General features: G+C 38.5%; 1 protein-coding gene, 1 long non-coding RNA gene and 1 pseudogene across 6 annotated transcripts in view; 2 read left to right on the forward strand and 1 right to left on the reverse strand.

Annotated features, from left to right (window-relative positions):
* The window catches only part of LOC147365911 (uncharacterized), a 64191-nt gene that overhangs the window by 22422 nt on the left and 20033 nt on the right, over positions 1-21736 (reverse strand). The window lies entirely within an intron of this gene.
* On the forward strand, positions 113-21170 carry POPDC3 (popeye domain cAMP effector 3). Of its 4 annotated transcripts, none has more exons than XM_086317539.1 (4): positions 113-273; positions 17978-18709; positions 19615-19723; positions 20708-21170. In XM_086317539.1, the coding sequence occupies exons 2-4, from the start codon at positions 18225-18227 to the stop codon at positions 20987-20989; spliced, it is 876 nt and encodes a 291-aa protein (XP_086173665.1). In that variant the 5' UTR covers positions 113-273; positions 17978-18224; the 3' UTR covers positions 20990-21170. The 4 variants fall into 4 exon arrangements, with proteins under 4 accessions (XP_086173665.1, XP_086173667.1, XP_086173668.1 ...); XM_086317541.1 differs by having other exon boundaries at positions 19667-19723; XM_086317542.1 differs by lacking the exon at positions 113-273 and adding an exon at positions 1213-1880 and having other exon boundaries at positions 19667-19723.
* LOC147365913 (HIG1 domain family member 1A, mitochondrial pseudogene) lies at positions 11306-13553 on the forward strand (annotated as a pseudogene). The gene has a single exon (XR_015133019.1). The product of XR_015133019.1 is annotated as an HIG1 domain family member 1A, mitochondrial pseudogene (transcript).

The raw sequence follows: 21736 nt of genomic DNA on the forward strand, positions 1-21736 counted from the left end.
CCCCGCGCCGTTCCTGCCGCCGCCACCCCGCCCTCCCCGCGGTCCCCGGGGCGCGCGCTCGTGCCCGGCCCCCGCCTGCGCCACCGCGCCGCTCCGGAACCGGGCTGCGGTCACTGAGCGCCCGGGTGCAGGGCGGGCACCGGCGCCGGGTAGCCGGGAGCGCGTGAGCCGGGCAACAGGGACTTCGCGCTGGTCGGGGGGGCCCGATGCACTCGGCTGGGAAACTTCTGCGGGCGCGAGGCTGGAGCTCTGCGTGAGACCGGGAAAGGCCAGGTAAGGAGGAGCCGGGGCGCCTCGGCCGCCACCCTTCCGCCGCCGTCTGCACCCTCACACCTTGCGGCACTGGGGCCTCTTGCCGGGTGCGGTTCTCTGTCCTGGCCCCGCTCCTGGAAGGGGATCACGACCTGCAGACCCCCTAGCAGCGCGCTTCGCTCCCTGTGCCCCTGCTTGCACGGCGCTGCCACCTGCCTCCCGCTCTGGCCCTGCTCCGGCCAGCGGCGAGTCCGGGGGTCCGCGCGGGTGCCGCTGGAGGCTGGCCCGCTGGGGTCGGCGCACCGGTCCTAGGCGCTCGGGTCCTCCGCCCACAGAGGTGAATCTTCTTCCTACATCTGCTATTGGACCCACTCTTGCCCCGGGCAGCACCTTGGAGACCCCCCAAAGGTCGGATTTTAGAGGGAGAAAAGCTGCTTCGGGGGCCCTGACAGCCTTCGGTTGGCCTTGGGGAAGTCGGGCAGAGACGAGAAGCTTCCCTGGGCAAAAAGTCTGAGCAGGGCAGGGTGTTCCCGTTGAGTTTGGGACCCAGAAAGCGGCCACATCCAAGGTCACGCTGACCTGTTTACTCTATTTGGGGAATCCCCCTGGGCAAGGGGAAGGGAAGGAAAGAAAGGGAAAGACATTTGAAAACCACTAAACTACCTCCTCACCAAGGTCGGTTACAGAGATATGTATTTTGAGGGTCTGTATTTTAAGAAAAGATTAAAGGCACAGAATCAAATACAGTAATATGGCTATGGCACACACACGAAAACATTTTTAGTCAGGAGACATTTTGCAAAAAGTGGAAAAGTTGTATATGTAAATAAGTGGGAAAGCAGAATTAGAAACCCACTTTTGAACATAAACTAATTTGATTTACTGAACTTCTAGAATGTGACAACCTTCCTTCCTGACTTTTTACTCCAATTCTTGTGGTTAAGTATTTTCAGTTTGCAAGCTTGCACGTTGCAGTTGAGTTTTATGGCAGCCTTAAAAAATTTACTGCTGTCTCTCTGATCATGCTCAAGTTTAGTGGCTATTTTCTTTTCCGTTATTTTTAATACCAGGGACTGTTGCACAAACAACTCCCTGGTGTGACAATACAGGAACTTGGCACTGTTCTTTGTGGCAACTGAAAACCAAACAAGAACTACCTGAAACAAAATATTAGCAAAATAAATACTGGATCTCTTTCCACATTTGCCAGATGAAGAGGTCTGTCTGATCCCACATGATCTTTAAGGTTCTTTCCTTCTCTGGGAGACTGGGTTTGTCTTTTGAAGAGTTTGGGATACAAATATTAAGTGAAATCTAGAATAAGATGTTATCTGTTCTACTAAAATTTTATACATATAAGCTGGGAGACATTTGATAATTGAGTTTCTTTAATCTCATCAGTTTCTCAAAATAGCTGAATCATTGTACATCCTGGGCTTCTAAATGATGACAGTCTATGCTATTAAATAAATATGTGTCAGGGGAAACCCAAACCCCATGCTTCTTATCACAAGACTGACTAATAGGGTTGATACACTGGAGCATTCATGTCTGCTTTCTGAAGAGTCCCCAGGAAAGATCAAGAATGGTTATGAAGCATTTGCTGCAGCATATGAGCATAACAACACGTAAGTGACATGACAGGCAAGAAGTTTCAAAACTGCTTTGGAAAATGTCTGTGATATATTTGCAAGCCCGCAAACTGCAACTGAAATTGGTTTCTGTAATTATGGGTGTTGGTCAGCTGGGATTATTAGCTATAGAGAATAAGTAAGAATTTACAAAAGTGTATTGAATCATTAATGAGATTTTTTTTAAAGGAAAAGAGAAAACATTCCTCTCTTTTATCTTAATAGTTAGAGGAAAATATCTTAAAGTGAAAGTTACAACAGGTTATCTTATAAATTAAATAATAACAAAAGTTGCTGACTTAAAACTCCCATAACAACGCTGGACCCTCCTCCAGCTCAGAGAATTGAGGGATCAATTCACACAACTACAAAGTGAGACCTTCTCATTTTGTATTTTTCAACAGAATAACCTCTAGTGACTCTTTCACACATACTGAAATTGGTGGGGGAGGAGGGATTTACGGTCTAGAGAGAAGAGCAAGCAGCTGGGCCTTTGGAAGAACTTTCATCTTTCCAAGCCTCATTTTCCACTCTGAAGAATGCTAATGATACTATTTGAGTGGCAGAGTTGTTGTGACTCCTCAGTGGGTCAGTGTAGACAAGACCCAGTGCGCAGCACATAGTGAGAACATAGCTAATCTCAGTTCTCCCTGTCTTCCTTAGTAGGTGGTTGTTTATTGACTGAACAAATTGTAGGATGAACAGTAGGTTACAGTTTTCTGCTTTTGATTTCAAAACTTCCATGTGGCAAAACCTTGATGAGTGCTGAATCTAGGTAATGGGTATATAGACGGGTTATTATACATTATTTTCTCTATTTTGGAATATGTTCAAAATTATTCATCAGAAAAAAATTAGCGTAAAGCTGAAAAACTCATAAGATACATTTCTAGTCTAGCCTAACATTTTTAATTGCAATTATAAAAATTATTCTATATGGACAGGAAAGAAATGCAGTTTTATAGAGGGAGTAGATGGGTGAGGAATGGCACTAGAGAGTAGTCTGTGGTGATCTTTAATTTCTTGTGGAACCTTTTGTTATTTTAAAAAGATCCAAAAATATGACAGTGTTGATATTTGATAATTTTGGTTGTTGGGTTCATGGATATTTCTTCTCTGATATCTTTGTATTTAAAATTTTTCAAATTAACATAAAATCACCTTTTAGTTTTATAAGATTAGTATAAAGGAAGCAAACAATATAGGTATATGCAAAGAAAAAAGTAGTGTCCTGCCATCCAGGAATAACCTTTCTTAGCATTAAGTAAAAAATCACTCCACATGCCCTTGCATTTATACAAATAGAAGAATACAGGCATATTAATATGTAATATGCTACTTGATTACCTGTGACACATACAACATTTTAGGGCTTGTTTGTTGCTTTTGGTCTTGAATTTCTAAGAAACAACTTGGTTGCATTTTGATTTTTAAGACTTTAGTTTGTCTTTTAAAATATAGCATTTATTTAAAAATTCAGTATGCAACAACTGACTTTTAATGAGTTTTAAGTAGCTTATTTGCATATAAAATGTATTTTTAGATTATCTTAGATCTCATAATTTGAAACTGGGCTTAAATGGTGTCAATATTTGAATTTCACTAAAATGCAAGCTCCATGAGGGCAGGGATTTGTTGAATTCTTACATATGTTAATTATTAATGTGTTCTTGTCTATTTGAAAGTTGATGATACAGTCAATTATGCTATAATGCTTATTTTGAAAACCAGCATCATTCCAATGCAACTGAAATGTTAGTAACAATTCAAGCATGATGCAAATTTTGTACTAACTTATTCAATGATTTGCTCAGTCAGAAACACCAGCTGAACACATTAAACTGCAACCAGCTAACCAAGCCCTATAGGAATATAACACACACAGAGCTCAAACATTACGAGCTACCTTGGTTCACTGAGTGATATCCTGCAAGATTGTGTTTTGTTACTCTTTTGCACTTATGCATTTTTCTATAGAAAAACACTCATTTAATATCCCAAGAATATTTAAGCATCTTGATTCAAAAATGTCAAAGAGTGCATGCAAAAGGACAGCTTAAACACTGAAGAGAAGCTTGAGATAATCAAATATTTTGAAAGAAGAGAATGTGCAGTATTTCCTGAGCAGCAGGAGTAAGGGAGTAATCCACACTGAAGATCATGACAGGAAGGAGAACCAGTGAACAATTTTTCTCACAAAGAAAAAGCTCCTGTCCCTATAAACACTCAAAAGGAAATGGAATTCCTTGCAGAAATGCTCCTAGTAGCACCAGGAGTGGCTGGTTTGGTGGTTTCAAACATTGCTGACCCTGGTGTGTGTGATCCACCTGCTCATTAAGCTCAAAAAAATGACAAAGGAAAGATTACAGCCAATTAGCTAGCACACATGAGCTTATTAGGTGTGTTTGCCAGGAAGGAACATGAAGTAAACATAGAAAAAGTGAATTCATTTGCTGTGTGCAGGACACTTGGAGGAGAACTAAGTGAAGGTGTCTTCCTTGGATGCATATCAAGGAAAGACTTTCATGCATCTGTGAGTCCAGCTTCTCTTGCATCTTTCATCAGGAGTCTCTGGTGAACTTACTGCATGACGTGACTGCAGCTGACTGAAAGTGAATGTTTTCCTGCTTGTGCCTTTAGCCATTTCCAGAACATGGAGAAGTCAAAAGAACTTGAAGCAGAGTATGGGGATTATTCGTTTAAAGCAGTTAAATGATAAGCTTATGAAGGAGAGGTTTATAGCTGTTTCTTCACATTAAGAATTATAGGGCACTGAGTGACTCAACCTCCTGTCCTTCTGTTGCTCCAAAAATTGTAATTGCTTTTTTTCTTTCAGTTTTACTGAAATACAGCTGACATACAGCACTGTATGACTTTAAGATGATCTACATAATAGTCTAATTTCCATCATAAAATGATTATTACTACATTAAGTTTAGTGAAAGTCTATCATCCCATATGGATACAAATTAGAGAAACAGAAAAAATACTTTTCCTTGTGATAAGAGCACTTAGGATTTTTCTTAGAAACTTTCACATATATAACATACAGCAGTGTTAACTATTTTTATCATGTTGCCTTAGTACTTATTTACCGTATAACTGGGAGTTTCTGCCTTTTGACAACCTTCCCCCAACTCCTGCCTCTGATAACCACAAATTTGACTTTTTTTTCTAAGAGTTTCTTCATTTTTGAAATATAATTGACCTATGACACTATGTTAGTTTCTGGTGCACAGCATAGTGAGTTGATATTTCTATATATCTCAAAATGACCACCATGATAAGTCTGGTTACCATCTGTCAACATACAAAGATTAATATTATATAATTGTCTTTGTATGGAAACACAAAAGACCCCTGATAACTAAAGCAATCTTGAGAAAGAAAAACAAAGCTGGAGGAATCAACCTTCCTGATTTCAGTCTATTCTATAAAGCTACAGTAATCAAGACAGTATGGTACTGGCACAAAAACAAAAGTATATATCAATGGAACAAGATAGAAAGCACAGAGATAAGCTCATGCATCTATGGGCACCTTATCTTTGACAAAGGAGGCAAGAATATACAATAAAGAAAAGATAGCCTCTTCAATAAGTGGTGCTAGGAAAACTGGACAGCTGCATGTAAAAGAATAAAATTAGAACACTTACTAACACCATACACAAAAATAAATTCAAAATGGATTAAAGACCTAAATGTAAGGCCAGAAACTATAAAACTCTTAGAGGGAAACATAGGCGGAACACTCTTTGGCACAGATCTTCTTTGACCCACCTCCTAAAGTAATGAAAATAAAAACAAAAATAAATAAATGGGACCTACTTAAAAGTTTTTGCACAGCAAAGGAAACTAAAAACAACATGAAAAGACAACCCTCATAATGGGAGAAAACAATAGCAAATGAAATAAAAGACAAAGGATTAATCTCCAAAATATACAACCAGCTCATGCAGCTCAATATCCGAAAAACAAATAACCCAATCAAAAAATTGGCAGAAGATCTAAACAGATATTTCTCTGAAGAAGACATACAGATGGCCAACAAACACATGAAAAGACGCGCCACATCACTCATTATTAGACAAACGCAAATCAAAACTACAATGAGGTATATCATCTCACACCAGTCAGAATTGCCATCATCAAAAAATTTATAAGCAATAAATGTTGGAGAGGGTGGGAAGGAAAGGGAACCCTCTTGCACTTTTGGTGGGAATGTATTAATAAGTTGTTAATACAGCCACTGTGGAGATTCATTAAAAAAAAAAAAAACAGGAATAAACTACCATTTGACTCAGCAATCCAACTACTGGGCATATACCCTGAGAAAACCATAATTTGAAAAGACACATGTATTCCAGTGTTCACAGCAGCACTATTTACAAAGCCAGGACATGGAAGCAACTTAGATGTCCATCAACAGATGGATGGATAAAGAAGTTAGTGGTACATATATACAATGGAATATTACTTAGCCATAAAAAGAAATGCATTTGAGTCAGTTCTTGTGAGGTGGACAAACCTAGAGCCTAGAAGTAAGTCAGAAAGAGGAAGACCAATACCATATAGTAGCACATATATATGGAATCTAGAAAAATGGTGTTGATGGACCTATTTGCAGGCCAGGAATAGAGACGCAAACATAGAGAACAGACTTGCTGGACATAGTGGGGGAAGGAGAAGGGGGGATGCTTTAGAGAGTAATACTGACATATATACACTACCATGTATAAAACAGATAGCTAGTGAGAAGCTTCTGCGTAGCACAGGGAGCTCAGCTCGGTGTTCTGTGATGACCTAGACGGGTAGGATGGAGGAGTTAGGAGGGAGACTCAGGAGGGAGGTGATATATGTATACTTATGGCTAATTCACGTTGTTGGACAGCAGACACCAGCATAACATTATAAAGCAATTATCCTCCAATTTTTAAAAAAGATATAATTGTCAACTATATTCCCCAGACTGTACATTTTAGACACGACTCATTTATTTTGTAACTGGAGGTTTGTACATCTCAACCCCACTCACCTATTTCATCCTCCCACCTGAAAATTTGTAATTTCTTAAGAAAACATTTAAATTCACTGAATCTAGGACTGAAGTGAGAAAACAAGAATGCTGTGATTTGCTCCAGTAAGTCCAGATATTTAGATTCAAACTGTACGTGAAGCAGTTAAGTCATGAGGGTTAAGACAGCAGAGCCTTGGCATCCACCTGCCTGAGAGTGAGTCTGGGTTCTATCAATATTGTATCCTTAAGCAACCTAGACTTTAGATTTCTCATCTGTAAAATGGGGAGATAAATTTGCCTACTTCAAAAAGTTGTGAGGATTAAGTGACATAGCATTTTAGGGCTCTTAGACATGTGCCTGGCACATAGTAAGTGTTCAGTAAATATTAGGTGCTGATAGTAACAGCGTTGGTAGTACTACTAGTAGTAATAGTATATGAGGATTAAGAAGATGGCACATAGTTACTTCATTAATTCCCATTGCTCAACTCATCTAAATTTGGTGGAGTCACAATTCAAATTATGTAGCTATTTGTTTTGAGTTTCTATGGGCTTTTTTTTTTTTCTTAGTATTATTCACTGGATATGTTTGAAACATCAAGTATTTGCCATACATGTATGGCTCAATTTTGCAAAGAATTGATCCAGCTAAATGTTAACCAAGGAAACATGGTATTCCAGGAATTTTGGAGATTGGTATATGAATGACATACAGGCTTCCCTGGTGGCTCAGCGGTAAAGAATTCGCCTGCTAATGCGGGAGACGCAGGTTTGATCCCTGGGTTGGGAAGATCCCCTGGAGAAGAAAGTGGCAGCCCACTCCAATATTCTTGCCTGGGAAATCCCATGGACAGAGGAGCCTGGCAGGCTACAGTCCATGGGGTCACAAAAGAGTCACACATGACTTAAGCTCGCCAGGCTCCTCTGTCCATGGGATTTCTCAGGCAAGAATACTGGAGTGGGTTGCCATTTCCTTCTCCAGAGGATCTTCCCGGCCCAGGGATCAAACCCTGGTTATCTGCATTGCAGGCAGATTCTTTACCATCTCAGCCACCAGGGACCCCAAACAACAACATATGAATGACATAAGCATTCTATAAGTTGCCCACATGTACAGATGCTTAATAGTGTTGGGGCCACTGGACTCCATGAAAGAAAAACCTATAAAGTGGTACAGTTAATTTAAATATAATTCCCAGGGCCACTTATCCTGTCTTGTTTTCCAGATATGATTAAAGACCTGTTATTACTTGATTTTCCTAATAGAAATCTCACGAGGATTGTCTTCTTCTCCATAGACCTGTATTTCAAGTCCATCGTAAAATGTAGTTATTACCTTAGTGAAAAGCCTCAGTTATAGTGGATATTCGTAAGTGTGTATATTCATTTTCTATTGCTTTGTAACAAATTACCACAAACTTAGTGGCTTAAAACAATACAAATTTACTATCTCACAGTTTTTGTGAGTCAGAAGTCTAGGCATAGCTAGAATGGATCCTCAGCTCAGGGTTTTACAAGCTTGCAATTCAGGTTATCAACTAGACTGCACTCCTCATTTGAAGTCTAGGATCCTCTCCCAAAATTTCCAGGTAATTGGCAGAATTCAGCTCCTTGTGGTTGAAGGACTGAGGTCCCCATTATTCTGGTAACTTTTGGTTGGGTACTTCTTTCAGCTCACAGAGACTGCCTGCAGTTCCTTGCCTAGTGGCCCCCACAGGCAGTTCACAGCATGGTGTTGCTTTTTTCTAGGCTAGTAAGAATATGTTTGTCTAATTTCCAGTCCTATAGTGAATCTTACATGGCTTAACATAATCACAGACATGACTATTCCAGTCCCATTGGCCAGAACATGTTACCTAATCAAGGTACCCTCTATGCCATGCCTTTCACATGGGAATGCCATTCAATGGGAAGACTCAAGGAAAGGGGATTACAGGACCTGTGTATGAGCAGGGTAGGAATCTTAGAATTCTCCCTACCACCATAGGTGATAAAGTGAGAAACCAAACATGGCTAGAAATAATCAAATGTGGCTTTAGCTGAGACAAGAGAATCAGAGAAGCCTGGCATAGCTTGTGGGCAGGTTCTCTAATTTCCTTGAGTCTCAAGTGAAGCCAAGCTTTCATTGGTATAAAAAGTCAAAGGCATATTCCAGCCTGGGAGCCTAGTGGTGCATGAAGAGACAGGTATTATGTGAAAACCCCCCAAAGCTTGTGTGGATCTTCTGGAATCTAGAAGGCCACAATCCAATCTCCAGCATAAAATTTATGAGACTGTCTACCTGAGATCAGAAGATGAAATGAGAAAATGAGACCATGTAATATAATTGCTTAAGAAAGTAGGATTCTTCCTAAGGCAAAAGAAAAAAGTACCGTTTTCCTTGGTAGAATAAAGGAGCCAAGAGCTTAGTGGGGTTGGCCATCTCTATAGGCAGAAGCCAGATGGTGACACATCGATGCCTTGGATAACATCTGACTGACTGTAGCATATGAACACTGTAGCCAAAATCATTTACATTTACATCAACTCTCTGCTCTTAATCTTAGATAATTCTTCCATATTTATACATTTATATACTATACATATGCACTGTTTGTACAGCATCATGCCAAGTCTTGGCATGATGAAGAAATTAATTTCTTCTTTCCTTGAGAGGATCTAGACTAGCACTGTCCAAGAGAAATATAATGCAACCATATACATAATTTAAAATTCTCTAGTAGCACATTAACAAATAAGAAATGGGTGAAATTAACTTTAATAATATGTTTAATTTAACCCAGTATTTCCAAAACATTATCATTTCAGCACATAACCAATAAAGAAATTATTAATGATGTATTCCTAATCTTTGTACTGTCTCTGAAATCCATTGAGACCAACGCATCTTACTTCAGACCAGTTACATTTTAGGGGCTCAGTGGTTACGTGTGGCTGATGGCTCCTGCAGTGGCCAGCACAACCCTAAGATTCTAAGGCTTCTGGTCATGGGCATTTAACTTCAATTCTCATTTCTCTTTGTACTCACTTTCTAGATAATTTCATCAGCTCCAATCCTTATTCAGTGTTGTCCTGTGTAATTTAGGACAACTGTTAAATATACCTCCATCCCGCACCTTATCTTCTGCTGTGAACTCTGTTGCTAGACCAGGTGCATCAGGTTAAACATGACTCAAAGCGAGTCCCCTGCCCCCAAACTTCCTCTGATTTCTTTCCAAGCTTCAGGATCTCTTATAACTCCAAAGTGTCTTCATCCCTTCTCTGTTCTTCTGTCTCAGCAGAGACACGTCTTCCTTTCATTTCTTCTTCATGGTTAATATAATACATGCTTTTCTTTCTTTCTTTGTCCAACACCTAACCCATTGATTCAGGTATCGGTCATATCTCACTTGGGCTTCCTGGCTATTAACCTGCTTGTTCCAAAACTATATTCTAAACATTGTTTTTCTACCTGAACACTATTTATATCATATATATATATATAAATGACCAATTAATAAAGCCAATATTTAAAAATATACACACTATCTACATGAGATTCTTTAAAATATTACTTAAATATGTACCCCAACTGAAAGAATAAACAAATTATGATGCTTTAAAAAGGAAAACAAGTTTCCCTACTGGTCTAGTGGTTAAGACTCTGAGCTCCTGATGCAGGGGGCCTGGATTTGATCCCTGGTCAGGGAACTAGAACCCACATGCTGCAAATATAGATTTCACATGCCTCAACTAAAAAGGATCCCGCATGCCACAACTAAGGCCCGGTACAGCCAAATAAATACATACCTTAAAAAAAATTAAAAAGAAAATATATATTATGTTCAATATAATATACAGTGGAAGCCATGTAGACAGATAGTAAAGGCCATAAAAATTCAGAGCCTAGAAAGTGCACTTCAGCCACCGTGTTAAGGAAAGGCTGATGCAGAACATGCACAAACCTTGAGCCCCCTCAGAGATGAGTGTGAGGAAGAAAATGCCTCCTGACCTGAGCAAGCATGGTAGTGAGAAACACAAGAGAAAATGTGCCTTTCCAGCCCCTGAAAAAGAAGGATTAAAATCCAGATCCTTTACTCTATAGAATGTTCTAGTGTCTCTTACCCCATCCCCCTAAAAGTTCTTAACCCTGGTTGCACAACAAAATCAATGGGAAGTCTGTGGAAAAATGCCAGTGCCTGGGTCCCCCTACAGTCCGTAAATAATTAAACAATTTCCAGAGCAGGGCCCCAGTCACAAACCTGGTGTGAAGATGTGCCTGTATATGTATGGCTGAGTTCCCTTTGCTGTTCATCTGAAACTATCAAAACATTGTTAATCAGCTATACCCCAATACAAAATAAAAAGTTAAAAAAAAATCAACTGAGAATCCGGTAGGAACCTGAAACGTCTTGAAGTTGTCTGAAGATTCTTCAATCACTATGTCAAGCGACACAGATATTTCTCTTTATTCATATGATGAAGATCAGGGATCTAAACTTATCCGAAAAGCTAGAGAGGCACCATTTGTCCCCATTGGAATGGCATGTTTTGCAGCAATTGTTGCATATGGATTATATAGATTGAAGAGCAGGGGACATACTAAAATGTCTGTTCACCTGATCCACATGCGTGTGGCAGCCCAAGGCTTTGTTGTGGGAGCAATGACTCTTGGTATGGGCTATTCCCTGTATCAAGAATTCTGGGGGAAACCTAAACCTTAGAAGAGGAGATGCTGTCTTGGTCGTCTTGGTGGTGCTTGCTATAGTTAGACATCTCATATTGAGGTTATATGTTTATGCTGAAAATAAATTGTTTGGGTCAGACAAGAACATGGTAATTTGAAAATTGGCCTCCTTTCTTGCAGGCTTGATTTGCCTGGTGACCAAGTTACTGGTGACTAGTTCACTAGCTAGGTCATTCAGGGGAGTCAGACCAGCACAAAAGAAACATGTCACTTTTAAATACACTTGATAGTGGTACCTATCCACCTTCTTAAACTCTTCTGTTGAAATTAGTTCTAAAGAAGACAACATGCCAATCCTGAAAATGCTCCCAGTTGCTGCAGAATATCATATGCTTTTGATGTAATGTAGGAATCCTATTTATCCCAGTTAATTTAACTTTCTGATGGCCTTGTGGACTGAGTACTGTTTTATGGACTGGTTGGCTCTTGAGGAACCCTTTCAGAACAGTGCATGGAATACAACATTACAAACCTCCCTGGAAGTCTGTGTGTGTTTTTAAACCAACACTAAAAAGCTGGTAACAGAGCCACTTTGAAGTAGTATTTATTTTAGAATCATAGTTATAAACATGAGAGTAACTTAACTTGTGGATCCCTTTTAGCTCTTTAGTAATTGCAGAATTATATTTTGCTGCTGTTAAATTAGAATAATTTTAAATTATTTTGAAACATGTATTTTAAGTGCTAATGTAAAGGTAAATGAAAAAACACTTTTAAAATGTGTGCAGTATGTTTATTTTCTCCAAAAGTATCATCAACTAAATAAAATCCCTATAATGGAAGTCATTGATGAGCAAGCTGGTTTGGTCAGACATTATACAAACTTTGGTATATCACAAAATGCTTTGTTGTACTTGTGAAATTCTCGTCTAACCTGAATTTACATTCCATGGTGATAACATGGTAAATGTAGTGTTATTAAAGTAAATGAACACATCAAAAAAAAAAAAAAAAATCAACTGAGAGCCTATTAGAAAGGCATCTGTCTGGGTCCCTCCCTGGCTCAGTTATTCTGGGGTGGGGCCAGGGAAGGGGCATTTTAACAGGTCCCTGGGTGATTCCGATTGTTACTGGCTTCCAGAGACTGGTTTCTTTACTCAAGGATAGGTTAGTTCTGGGTGGTCAGGACACAACATAGGGAAGAATAAGACAGATCACTCCTGCAGAAATAAGTAAGTTTAGAATTTAGAACATAAGGATGGTTTGTCTTCTATTGAAATCCTCTGAAGAAAGCTTTTAAAATCTATATCTTCAAATGGCTCAGCTCTGTAGCAAACAAGCAACAAGTACAGCAATGCCATTTCTCTGTTATTTAAAAATCTGCTCAATAAAATAAAAAAAAAAAACTGAATCAAAAAATGGGCAGAAGACCTAAACAGACATTTCTTCAAAGATGAGCTGGCCATACAGATGGCCAACAAACACATAAAAAGATGCTCAATATCTTTAATTATTAGAGAAATGCAAATCAAAACTACAATGAAATATCAATTCACACCTGTCCAAATGGCCAACATCACAAAATCTACAAACAATAAATGCTGGAGAGGGTATAGAGAAAAGGGAATGTTCTTGCACTGTTGATAAAAATGTATCAATAAACTGGTAGAACCACTATGGAGAACAGTATGGAGGTTTCTTAAAAACGAAAAAGAGAACTTCCATGTGATCCAACAATTCTACTACTGGGAATATACCCAGAGAAAACTTTAATTCAAAGAAACATGCACCCCAATGTTCATTGCAGCACTATTTACAATAGCCAGGATATGGAAACAACCTAAACGTCCATCAACAGAGGAATGGATAAAGATGTGGTACGTATATACAATGGAATACTATTCAGCCATAAAAAGGAATGAAACTGGGTCATTTGCAGATACATGGATGGGCCTAGAGACTGTCATACAGAGTGAAGTAAGTCAGAATGAGAAAAACTATTAACACATATATGTGGAATCTGTAGTTACAAAGCAGAAATAGAGATACAGATGCAGAAAACAAATGTATAGACCCCAAGGGAGGGAAGGGGTGCAATGAATTGGGAGATTGGGATTGACATATATACACTACTGTGTATAAAATAGATTACTAATGAGACCCTACTGTATAGCACAAGGAACTCTACCCAGTGCTCTATGGTGATCTAAATGGGAAGGAAATCCAGAAAAAGAGGAACTATATGTATACATATAGCTGATTCCTCTTCCTGATACTGGGAAAAATTGAAGGCAGAGGAGAAGAGGGTTTCAGAGGATGAGATGGCTGGATGGCATCACCAATGCAATGAACATGAACTGGGGCAAGCTTCAGGAGATGGTGAGGGACAGGAAGGCCTGGTGTGCTGCAGTCCATGGGGTCGCAAAGAGTTGGACATGACTGGGCAACTGAACAACAATATAGCTGATTCACTTTGCTATACAGAAGAAACTAACACAACATTGTAAAACAACTGTACTCCAATAAAAATTAAAAAATAACAAGATAAGTGCTCCCAAAAGACTGAGAAATTAAAAGAATAAAATCTGCTAAGAATTTTTAATATAGATTTTCTCATTTGGATGTTCCAGGACCCTTTAAAGTAGACACAATAGGTGACATTACCTCTGCTTTACTGATGAATAAATATGTCTAAGTTCATCTAAGTAGCAAGGAGGAAACGAAAGTCTACATTTTCTGAATCCTGGTACTGTGGAAGCAGAATGATATGGTTTAGACAGTGAGTTTCAGAGTCAGACAGACCTGGATGGAATCTTAGTTCCAATATGAACAGTGTGGTGACCTTGTACAATTTACTTGCCTTCTCTGAGTTTCAATCTTCTCATCTGTGGGATGGAGATAATAGTACCTTCCTCATGGGGTTGTTGTGCAGATTAAATAATTTTTTAAATGTCTGGTACATAGTTGCTGAGTAGTATACATACTTAAAGGTTTAAGTAGAGAAAATGATCTTCTCCATATGTAACACATACCAAAGCTGGGATATGATTCCAATTAATAAGGATAATATTGATAGAATTTTGATCTTCTAGGTTGCCTAGCAACCACAACTAACATAATACCACAAGCTACCAGAGTTGTTTTAATGAAATCAGGAATTCAGCTGCTCTTAAGGAACTGAACATTGTAAGAAGACAGAAGGATTCTCCTATGAATTTGGAGTTGTGCCGGACATCTTAAACAACCCCTCAGTCAAGAAATCCTCCACTTCTGTTCCCCTAGGTGACATCTGTTAGAACATCTGTTGTCCTGGATAGAGTGAGGATGGAAAAGAGAGGACTTGTTCCTCTGTATCAGTGTGTTCAATCCACATTCCCTTAGTGCCAAGGGTCTAAAATACAAAAACATTTGTCTTTGCCCTTTAATAATTTTGGAATCAAGAAGAGGAAATGAGTCAGTGTTGAACAGTAAAACAGAAGATTATTTCATGAGTGGCTTTCTATGTCTATGTCCCTGGTGGTATTCTAAGCATAATGAACTGAACTGGACAAGCAGATAGAGCCTGTCTCAAATATCCACTGTTAGGATTATTATTTTCCTGGCAAACCGTCCTGGCAGATTATTCAACTGGTCTCCCAACACATTAAATCAGATCTGCAGCCTTGAAAGACACACTGCCTGCTGGGAAGAGCATGAAGCTGAGCGGAAGAGGACTTGAACTTCCAGCTTTGTGACTTACTGTGACTTTTACCTGAAGCAAGTTACTTAACCTGCCTTGGGCTCCACCTTTCTCATTTGTAAGCTGAGCATGACGGTTTAGATACTGCCTCGCTCGTGGCAGTAAGTGTGATGCTGTGAGATAATAAATGTACACGTTCTGAACCCGTAACTGCCATTTCAAGTTAATCTCCATCACTGTGCCACCCAATTTATATCACATTTAGTTGAGCATTCTTGTGTCTGCCTTTACATGTCCTTATTCCTTTGAACTCAGGCTCTGACGATGTAAAGAGTAAAAAGGGGAAGTATGTTTATTTGCACTTTGTCTCCATCGTTTGTATCCCCATGTGTTAACTTCTTTTGCAGGGAAGATCAACTACGTAAGAAATCCATTGTGCTCCTTTGGCATTCCAGCATTTATTTACCGCAAAACATGACTTCAGGCCCACAGGCTTTGACACAGGCAGCTGGTTGATGAGTCGTGTTCAGCATTCATACAGGGCTGCTGGCACATGGCAGAGGAACACTCGGGCTTGTCACCTGCCCCTGTCAGTTCTTCTTCTAATAAAGTACATCTGTTTTGGTGACTGAATAAAAACACACCAAGTGGAGAAAGCCTGGGTGTGGAGCAATCTAATCAGGGCAAGTCAGCACTCTTTGTTGAGTGATACAGGATCAAGGGTAGGAAGGTGGTTTGGTGGCAGCTTACTGAAACAGAAGCTGACTGGAAAGGGCCAGAAACAAAGTTCCTCATATAATTATAATGGGTCACACTCCAGGAATGCAGGTGGCCCAGTATATTATTCCCCAAGTCAAGAGTTTAAGGGGTAAGATTCCAATAAACTCTGAATTACCACAAACATAATGCTAAATTTCACATTAGCATCATTTTAGCAATTTGTTGAGGATTTTACATTTCCAAGAGGTTCAAATCCAAGTTCAGAGCTCCACTGGTAGTGCTTTTTAATATTACTTTTGTGGCTATTTGCTTGGCATCTTGAGGCATTAACTTAAAATACTTGAGTTTTAAAAGTAAAACAGCAGGGAGACTGACATTTGCGGTCTGCATGTCACACTTCTCAACTACTCATTGTATTTTTAAAAAATGTTTCTTTGTTGTGAATATGCAGTGATATATGACTTTGGGTTTTGTTTAAAGAAGAGAAGGGAAACATGTTCAGAGTGTCAGTCGGCCTTGAGTCTCACCCCTCACAGAGGGATGGGTGGAGTGATAATTAGAGGGATGCAGAATGTTTGCATTTAAAAGCAGCATAAGTAGAAATAATACGGTTGTCAGTTATAGTTCTGTGTTATTTTTTCTTGTTTTAATGATTCACCTGGTGATGTTCTTAAAGTCATTCCTTGCTGAGAAGAGAATCACTATCCAGGATGAAAAACCAGGAACTTGAGCAGTATCAGCTTCTTTATTTTCATCTCTAGTTCTGTTGGTAGTAAAATGCTGGTCCTTTTTTTATTTCAGCTAAGTCATTTTCACCTCTGTAGGTACTTTTTTTCTATAAGACTAGATCTATGTTATTTGGTATTTTATTACCAGGTGTTCTAGAAAAAATCTATCTCAAAAACAATATAGCACACAAGTTCAAGGTTCTTGAATGTTATCTTGGTTTCAAAAAAATCAATCCAATGAATGCTTCATATTGAAACCATTCATTGTTAAGAAACTTGGTGATAAATGATATCTATCCTACAACTCTGTCATCATAGTTAAATCTCTCCTGAATGAGATCACATATTAGCATTTTTACCATATGGCTGAAAGGGTAGAGAATATATGTGCAGAGGAACTAGTCACTAACATTTTTGACCATCTGGCAAATAAATGTGTAAGTTGCAGGAACTTTAATATTATTTATTTAGTTATATAGATGCAACCGTTAGCCTGAAAGAGCCTCTAATACAGTAAAGGAGAACTGAATTTATATTTCTCAAATAATTTTGATCTAATTAAACATTTTCACAGTCTACCATGTACTCTTAAAACCTGACTCCTAATGGTGTGTTTCTTACATTTATTGATTAGGGCTCCTTACGGTGACTATTTTAAAATCTCTCTCACGAGAGACCTCATGATTGGATCTGGCATGCAGGCTTACGTGCTGAAGTTCTGCTCTGCCATCAACCACTGTGTGGCCTAGGATAAATTAGTCTCTCTGAGCCTCAAATTCTTCATTTGTAAAGAGTGAATAACATATTGTCAAACAACATCTCTAAAAGGGTGGGCCATGGAAGACGTGAATTGATGCATCAGAATCATGTGGGGAGCTTGTTCAAAGTACCAACACTGAGGCCCCACCCTTAGAGATTTCTGACTCAGTATATCTGGAAACAGTCTATAAATCTGCATTTTTAGTCACTATCATGAAAGATTCTGAGGTGCACTGAATTACTGTTATAGAAACCAGCTGATTATAGCACTTAGCTTTCTTGAAAAATACATAGTTAGCTAATTGTAACAAATACTAAAATTTCTGTAAATTATTTATAATTAAGCCTAACTTGAAAATATGCATTTTTTCTATCCTAGAAATGTAATACTTTCAGTATTTGTATTGAATATATTTTAACTTCATAGAAAGTAGGATGTCAACTTGAATAAGTAAAATGCTGGTGATTCATTAAATACACTTTTCAATTCTGTTTAATTAGAATCCTGTTTTTATTTCTTACATAGGCAACAACAACATATTTGTCAGCTAGAACTCAATGAGAAGCCCAGATGAACTTAAGGATGCTAGCATGGGATTCTTAGTTTTTCAAGATCCACAAACACCAAACCCATAATCACCCGAGCTCCAGTGTCTGGGCTTTCTCTGGTTTTGTGAAGACTCAACTCTGATGATGGAAAAGCAAAGGACTTAATTATTTGCTTTGATATTATTTAATATCAACTGAAAAGTGAACCAGACAGTACTACGGCCATGGAAGGAAATTCAAGTTTATGGAAGAACCTAATTGATGAACACCCTGTCTGCACCATCTGGAAGCAGGAGGCTGAAGGAGCCATCTATCATCTAGCCAGCATTTTATTTGTAGTAGGTTTCATGGGTGGCAGTGGATTCTTCGGGCTCCTTTACGTCTTCAGTCTGCTGGGATTGGGTTTTCTCTGTTCTGCTGTCTGGGCCTGGGTGGATGTCTGTGCAGCCGACATGTTTTCCTGGAATTTTATACTGTTTGTCATCTGCTTCATACGGTTTGTTCACATTGCCTATCAAGTTCACAGCATAACCTTTGCCCGAGAATTTCAGCTGTTGTACAGCTCCCTCTTCCAGCCTCTGGGGACCTCTTTGCCTGACTTCAGAACTATTGCTATGAGCTCAGAAGTGGTTACTCTGGAAAAGGAGCACTGTTACGCCATGCAGGGGAAAACCTCCATCGACAAACTCTCCCTGCTTGTCTCAGGAAGGTTTGTACCCTTGGCACTTGTGTGTCTTTCCGCTTTATTACTTACTAACTTTTGTTTCTTTTCTTCCTATCTCAACATAGCATAGTCCTCAGCAGCATTTAGTACTCTGAGGCATGAGAAAACCCTTGACGCATGAGTCGTTTACATAGGCATTTAGAATACATGGTACCATTTACTTGAAGGAGGATATAATTTAGTCTTAATATTTCTTTGTAAAAATCAAAGGTATGAATTGGTTTGTCTGGATATGCTATTTGTTTCCAAACTAATCACTTAGAGTCAAGAAAAAGATGATGCCAGTTTGAATGAATAGAATACTTAGAGTTATTTAGCATACAAAGTATTTGAAACTTTCTATTAGGGCATTCTTTTAAGTAATAGAGAACATTTAAATTTTATAATGATCACTTTTTTTTCAGTAATTTCTAGCAAATGCCCACTTGCTCAAAGGGGAAATGTACTATATATAAATTTTGAAAAAAAGTTTGGGGGAGAAATAGGAATGTGATTATTCATGTTTTTTAAAAGGTTAAATAGTTTACAGAGGTATTTCCAGTGGTACGTTTTTATGTTCTTCAGAGTTCTACTTAATTTAAAATCTGACTGAGTGCATTGAAACTTGTAATTGTAATATATTATACACACCTAAACGGGCACATATCAATTGATGAATTTTCTGATGAATTTCATCCACTGTTCCAGAATCCTAACTATGGGAGGAACAGCAGTACATAAATTTTACAGGAGATTTTTGTCACTTATTAATGTGTGAATTTAATATTTTGCCCTTCAAGATTTTAAAAGCCAAAAGAATCATCAGAGATCAGAAATAGTGTTCCCTGCCCTTGTCACCAATTTAGTTCTTTCTCCTTCCCTCCTGACTGATGTCCTTTGTGTCTGGGTAGGATCAGAGTGACAGTTGATGGCGAATTTCTGCATTACATTTTCCCCTTCCAGTTCCTGGATTCTCCTGAATGGGACTCACTGAAACCCACAGAGGAAGGCACTTTTCAGGTAAGGGATAACTGGACCACACTGGGAACACTGCCTCTTTCAACCAGATAAACGCTGCCTGTTTAAAAACAGGCAAACAAGCAAACAGAGCAGCCGATGACATAGGAGTAATTTATACTTAACTTTGGAATGTACTTGGTAGCATGCATGTCTTCCCCATTCTGTTTGAGTCTTACTGATTAATGTCACTTTATAGGTACAGCAACAAGGAGAAGATTGGGTATCCCATAGGACAGAAAGAAGTCTGTGATAAATATTCTTAAATTTTCCTTTGCTTAACTGAGTACATGGGAATTAAAATATAATTAACTGATATTTGACTCTAAACACTGCCACCTGTCACAGTTTAGAAAAACACCAAGAATGAAAATCTGTCCTTATGACAAAATAAGTGACTTTTAAAATTCAAAATGTGATGAATTTCAGTTGTTTTCTAGCAACAAAATGCTAAACAAAATGTCATTACTATGCTGCCATATCTGGTAGTATTAAAAGATAATCCTTTCGGTAGGTTCTATTATGGCATTTGTTTTCCTCTGGTTAATTCATATAACATACATGTGTGTTTTATATATATAGAATCATACACATATGTGGATTAGGTTAATTATATTCAGTACTACAGGAAATGGATTAGGGTTAAATGTCCACAGTCTTCAGGACAGACATGGAAATATTTCCCCAACATTAGCCAACTTTATTACTTTTTAATATCAAGTAGCTCTCACTTCAATAAAATGTAAAAAATAGATATCTAAATTTAGAAACAGATGAACTGGAGATGGGCACAACACTGTGATTATTCATGTTATAAATTACATACATAGTAATAAATTTTGTACTTCCGCTATGTTTTATGATATACTGTGGGTTTTAACATTAAAATCAGCATGAGAAATTCATTTAAAATTTGGGGCCAAGAAAAAGGGCAGGCCATTTCTTGCTTCCTAACCTCTGTTTATGTGTGGTCTTATGTTTTTTTAGGTAACCCTCACAGCAGAAACTGATTGTCGATATGTGTCTTGGAGGAGAAAGAAATTATACTTGCTCTTGGCTCAGCATCGTTATATCTCCCGCCTGTTTTCGGTTTTAATTGGCAGTGACATTGCAGATAAACTCTATGCCTTGAATGACAGGGTGTACATAGGAAAAAGATACCATTATGATATTCGGTTACCCAACTTCCTTCAAATGTCAAGTCCTGAAATGTCCAAGTCATCCCTGACAGAACATTTTCAGAATTCCAGACGATATTGTGATAAATGACATCGAAGTCTCAAGTTTTATAATTATAAAAGACTCTCTTCATCATTCCCCAAATGAAATAGCAAAATATAGCAAACTGAGCTCACTAATATTTTTATAAATCCAACTCAGAGGCAAGATGCCATTGCCAGCTGTTTTATTCACCTTAACTTGTACATTGTGAATAAATTTTACAATTTTTTTTTCTGTATTTCTCATTGGAATATATGGAGGGGGGTGAAAAAACTGTGGGCACTTTTGTCCTTTTCTGTACCAGAACCGGGAGAGTGAAATTTTGCATTCTCAAGTATGTCCTCAGATTTAGGGAAATCTGCCGCTGTGCCCTACTGAGTTAGGTGCCACTTCTCAAGAAGCAGCCAGTAAGTACTCTCAGCAGGCGAGTGGGTAGCTACCTCCACATCAGTGCTGCCAGAATTTTGCTTCAACCCCTGATGAAAGCAACATGTGTTACTGTGGGGTAGGCAGCAATTATTTATTTTAAATGTGAACTTATTTAACATGAGTAGAAAGGGGAAGAAATGTTTGCATCTCTTGAGATGATAGTATGGCAATCTTAAAGACTTTTATTACTACAAATAATTTATCAGCTTAATCATGACTAACATATATTAAACAGAGGCATTTCATGAAAAGCTGCATACTAATTACTGAGTAAAAAGAATACTTGTGAATCAGTAGTAAAAATGTAGCACAGGATCTCAATTTTACATGTTCGGTTCTAAGGGCAAGAGGTGTGGTCTGACTGGA

This window comes from Bos grunniens, chromosome 9 (assembly GCF_055505025.1).
Source record: "Bos grunniens cultivar Pamir isolate PY7600 chromosome 9, Bosgru_T2T1.0, whole genome shotgun sequence".
NCBI lineage: Eukaryota > Metazoa > Chordata > Mammalia > Artiodactyla > Bovidae > Bos > Bos grunniens.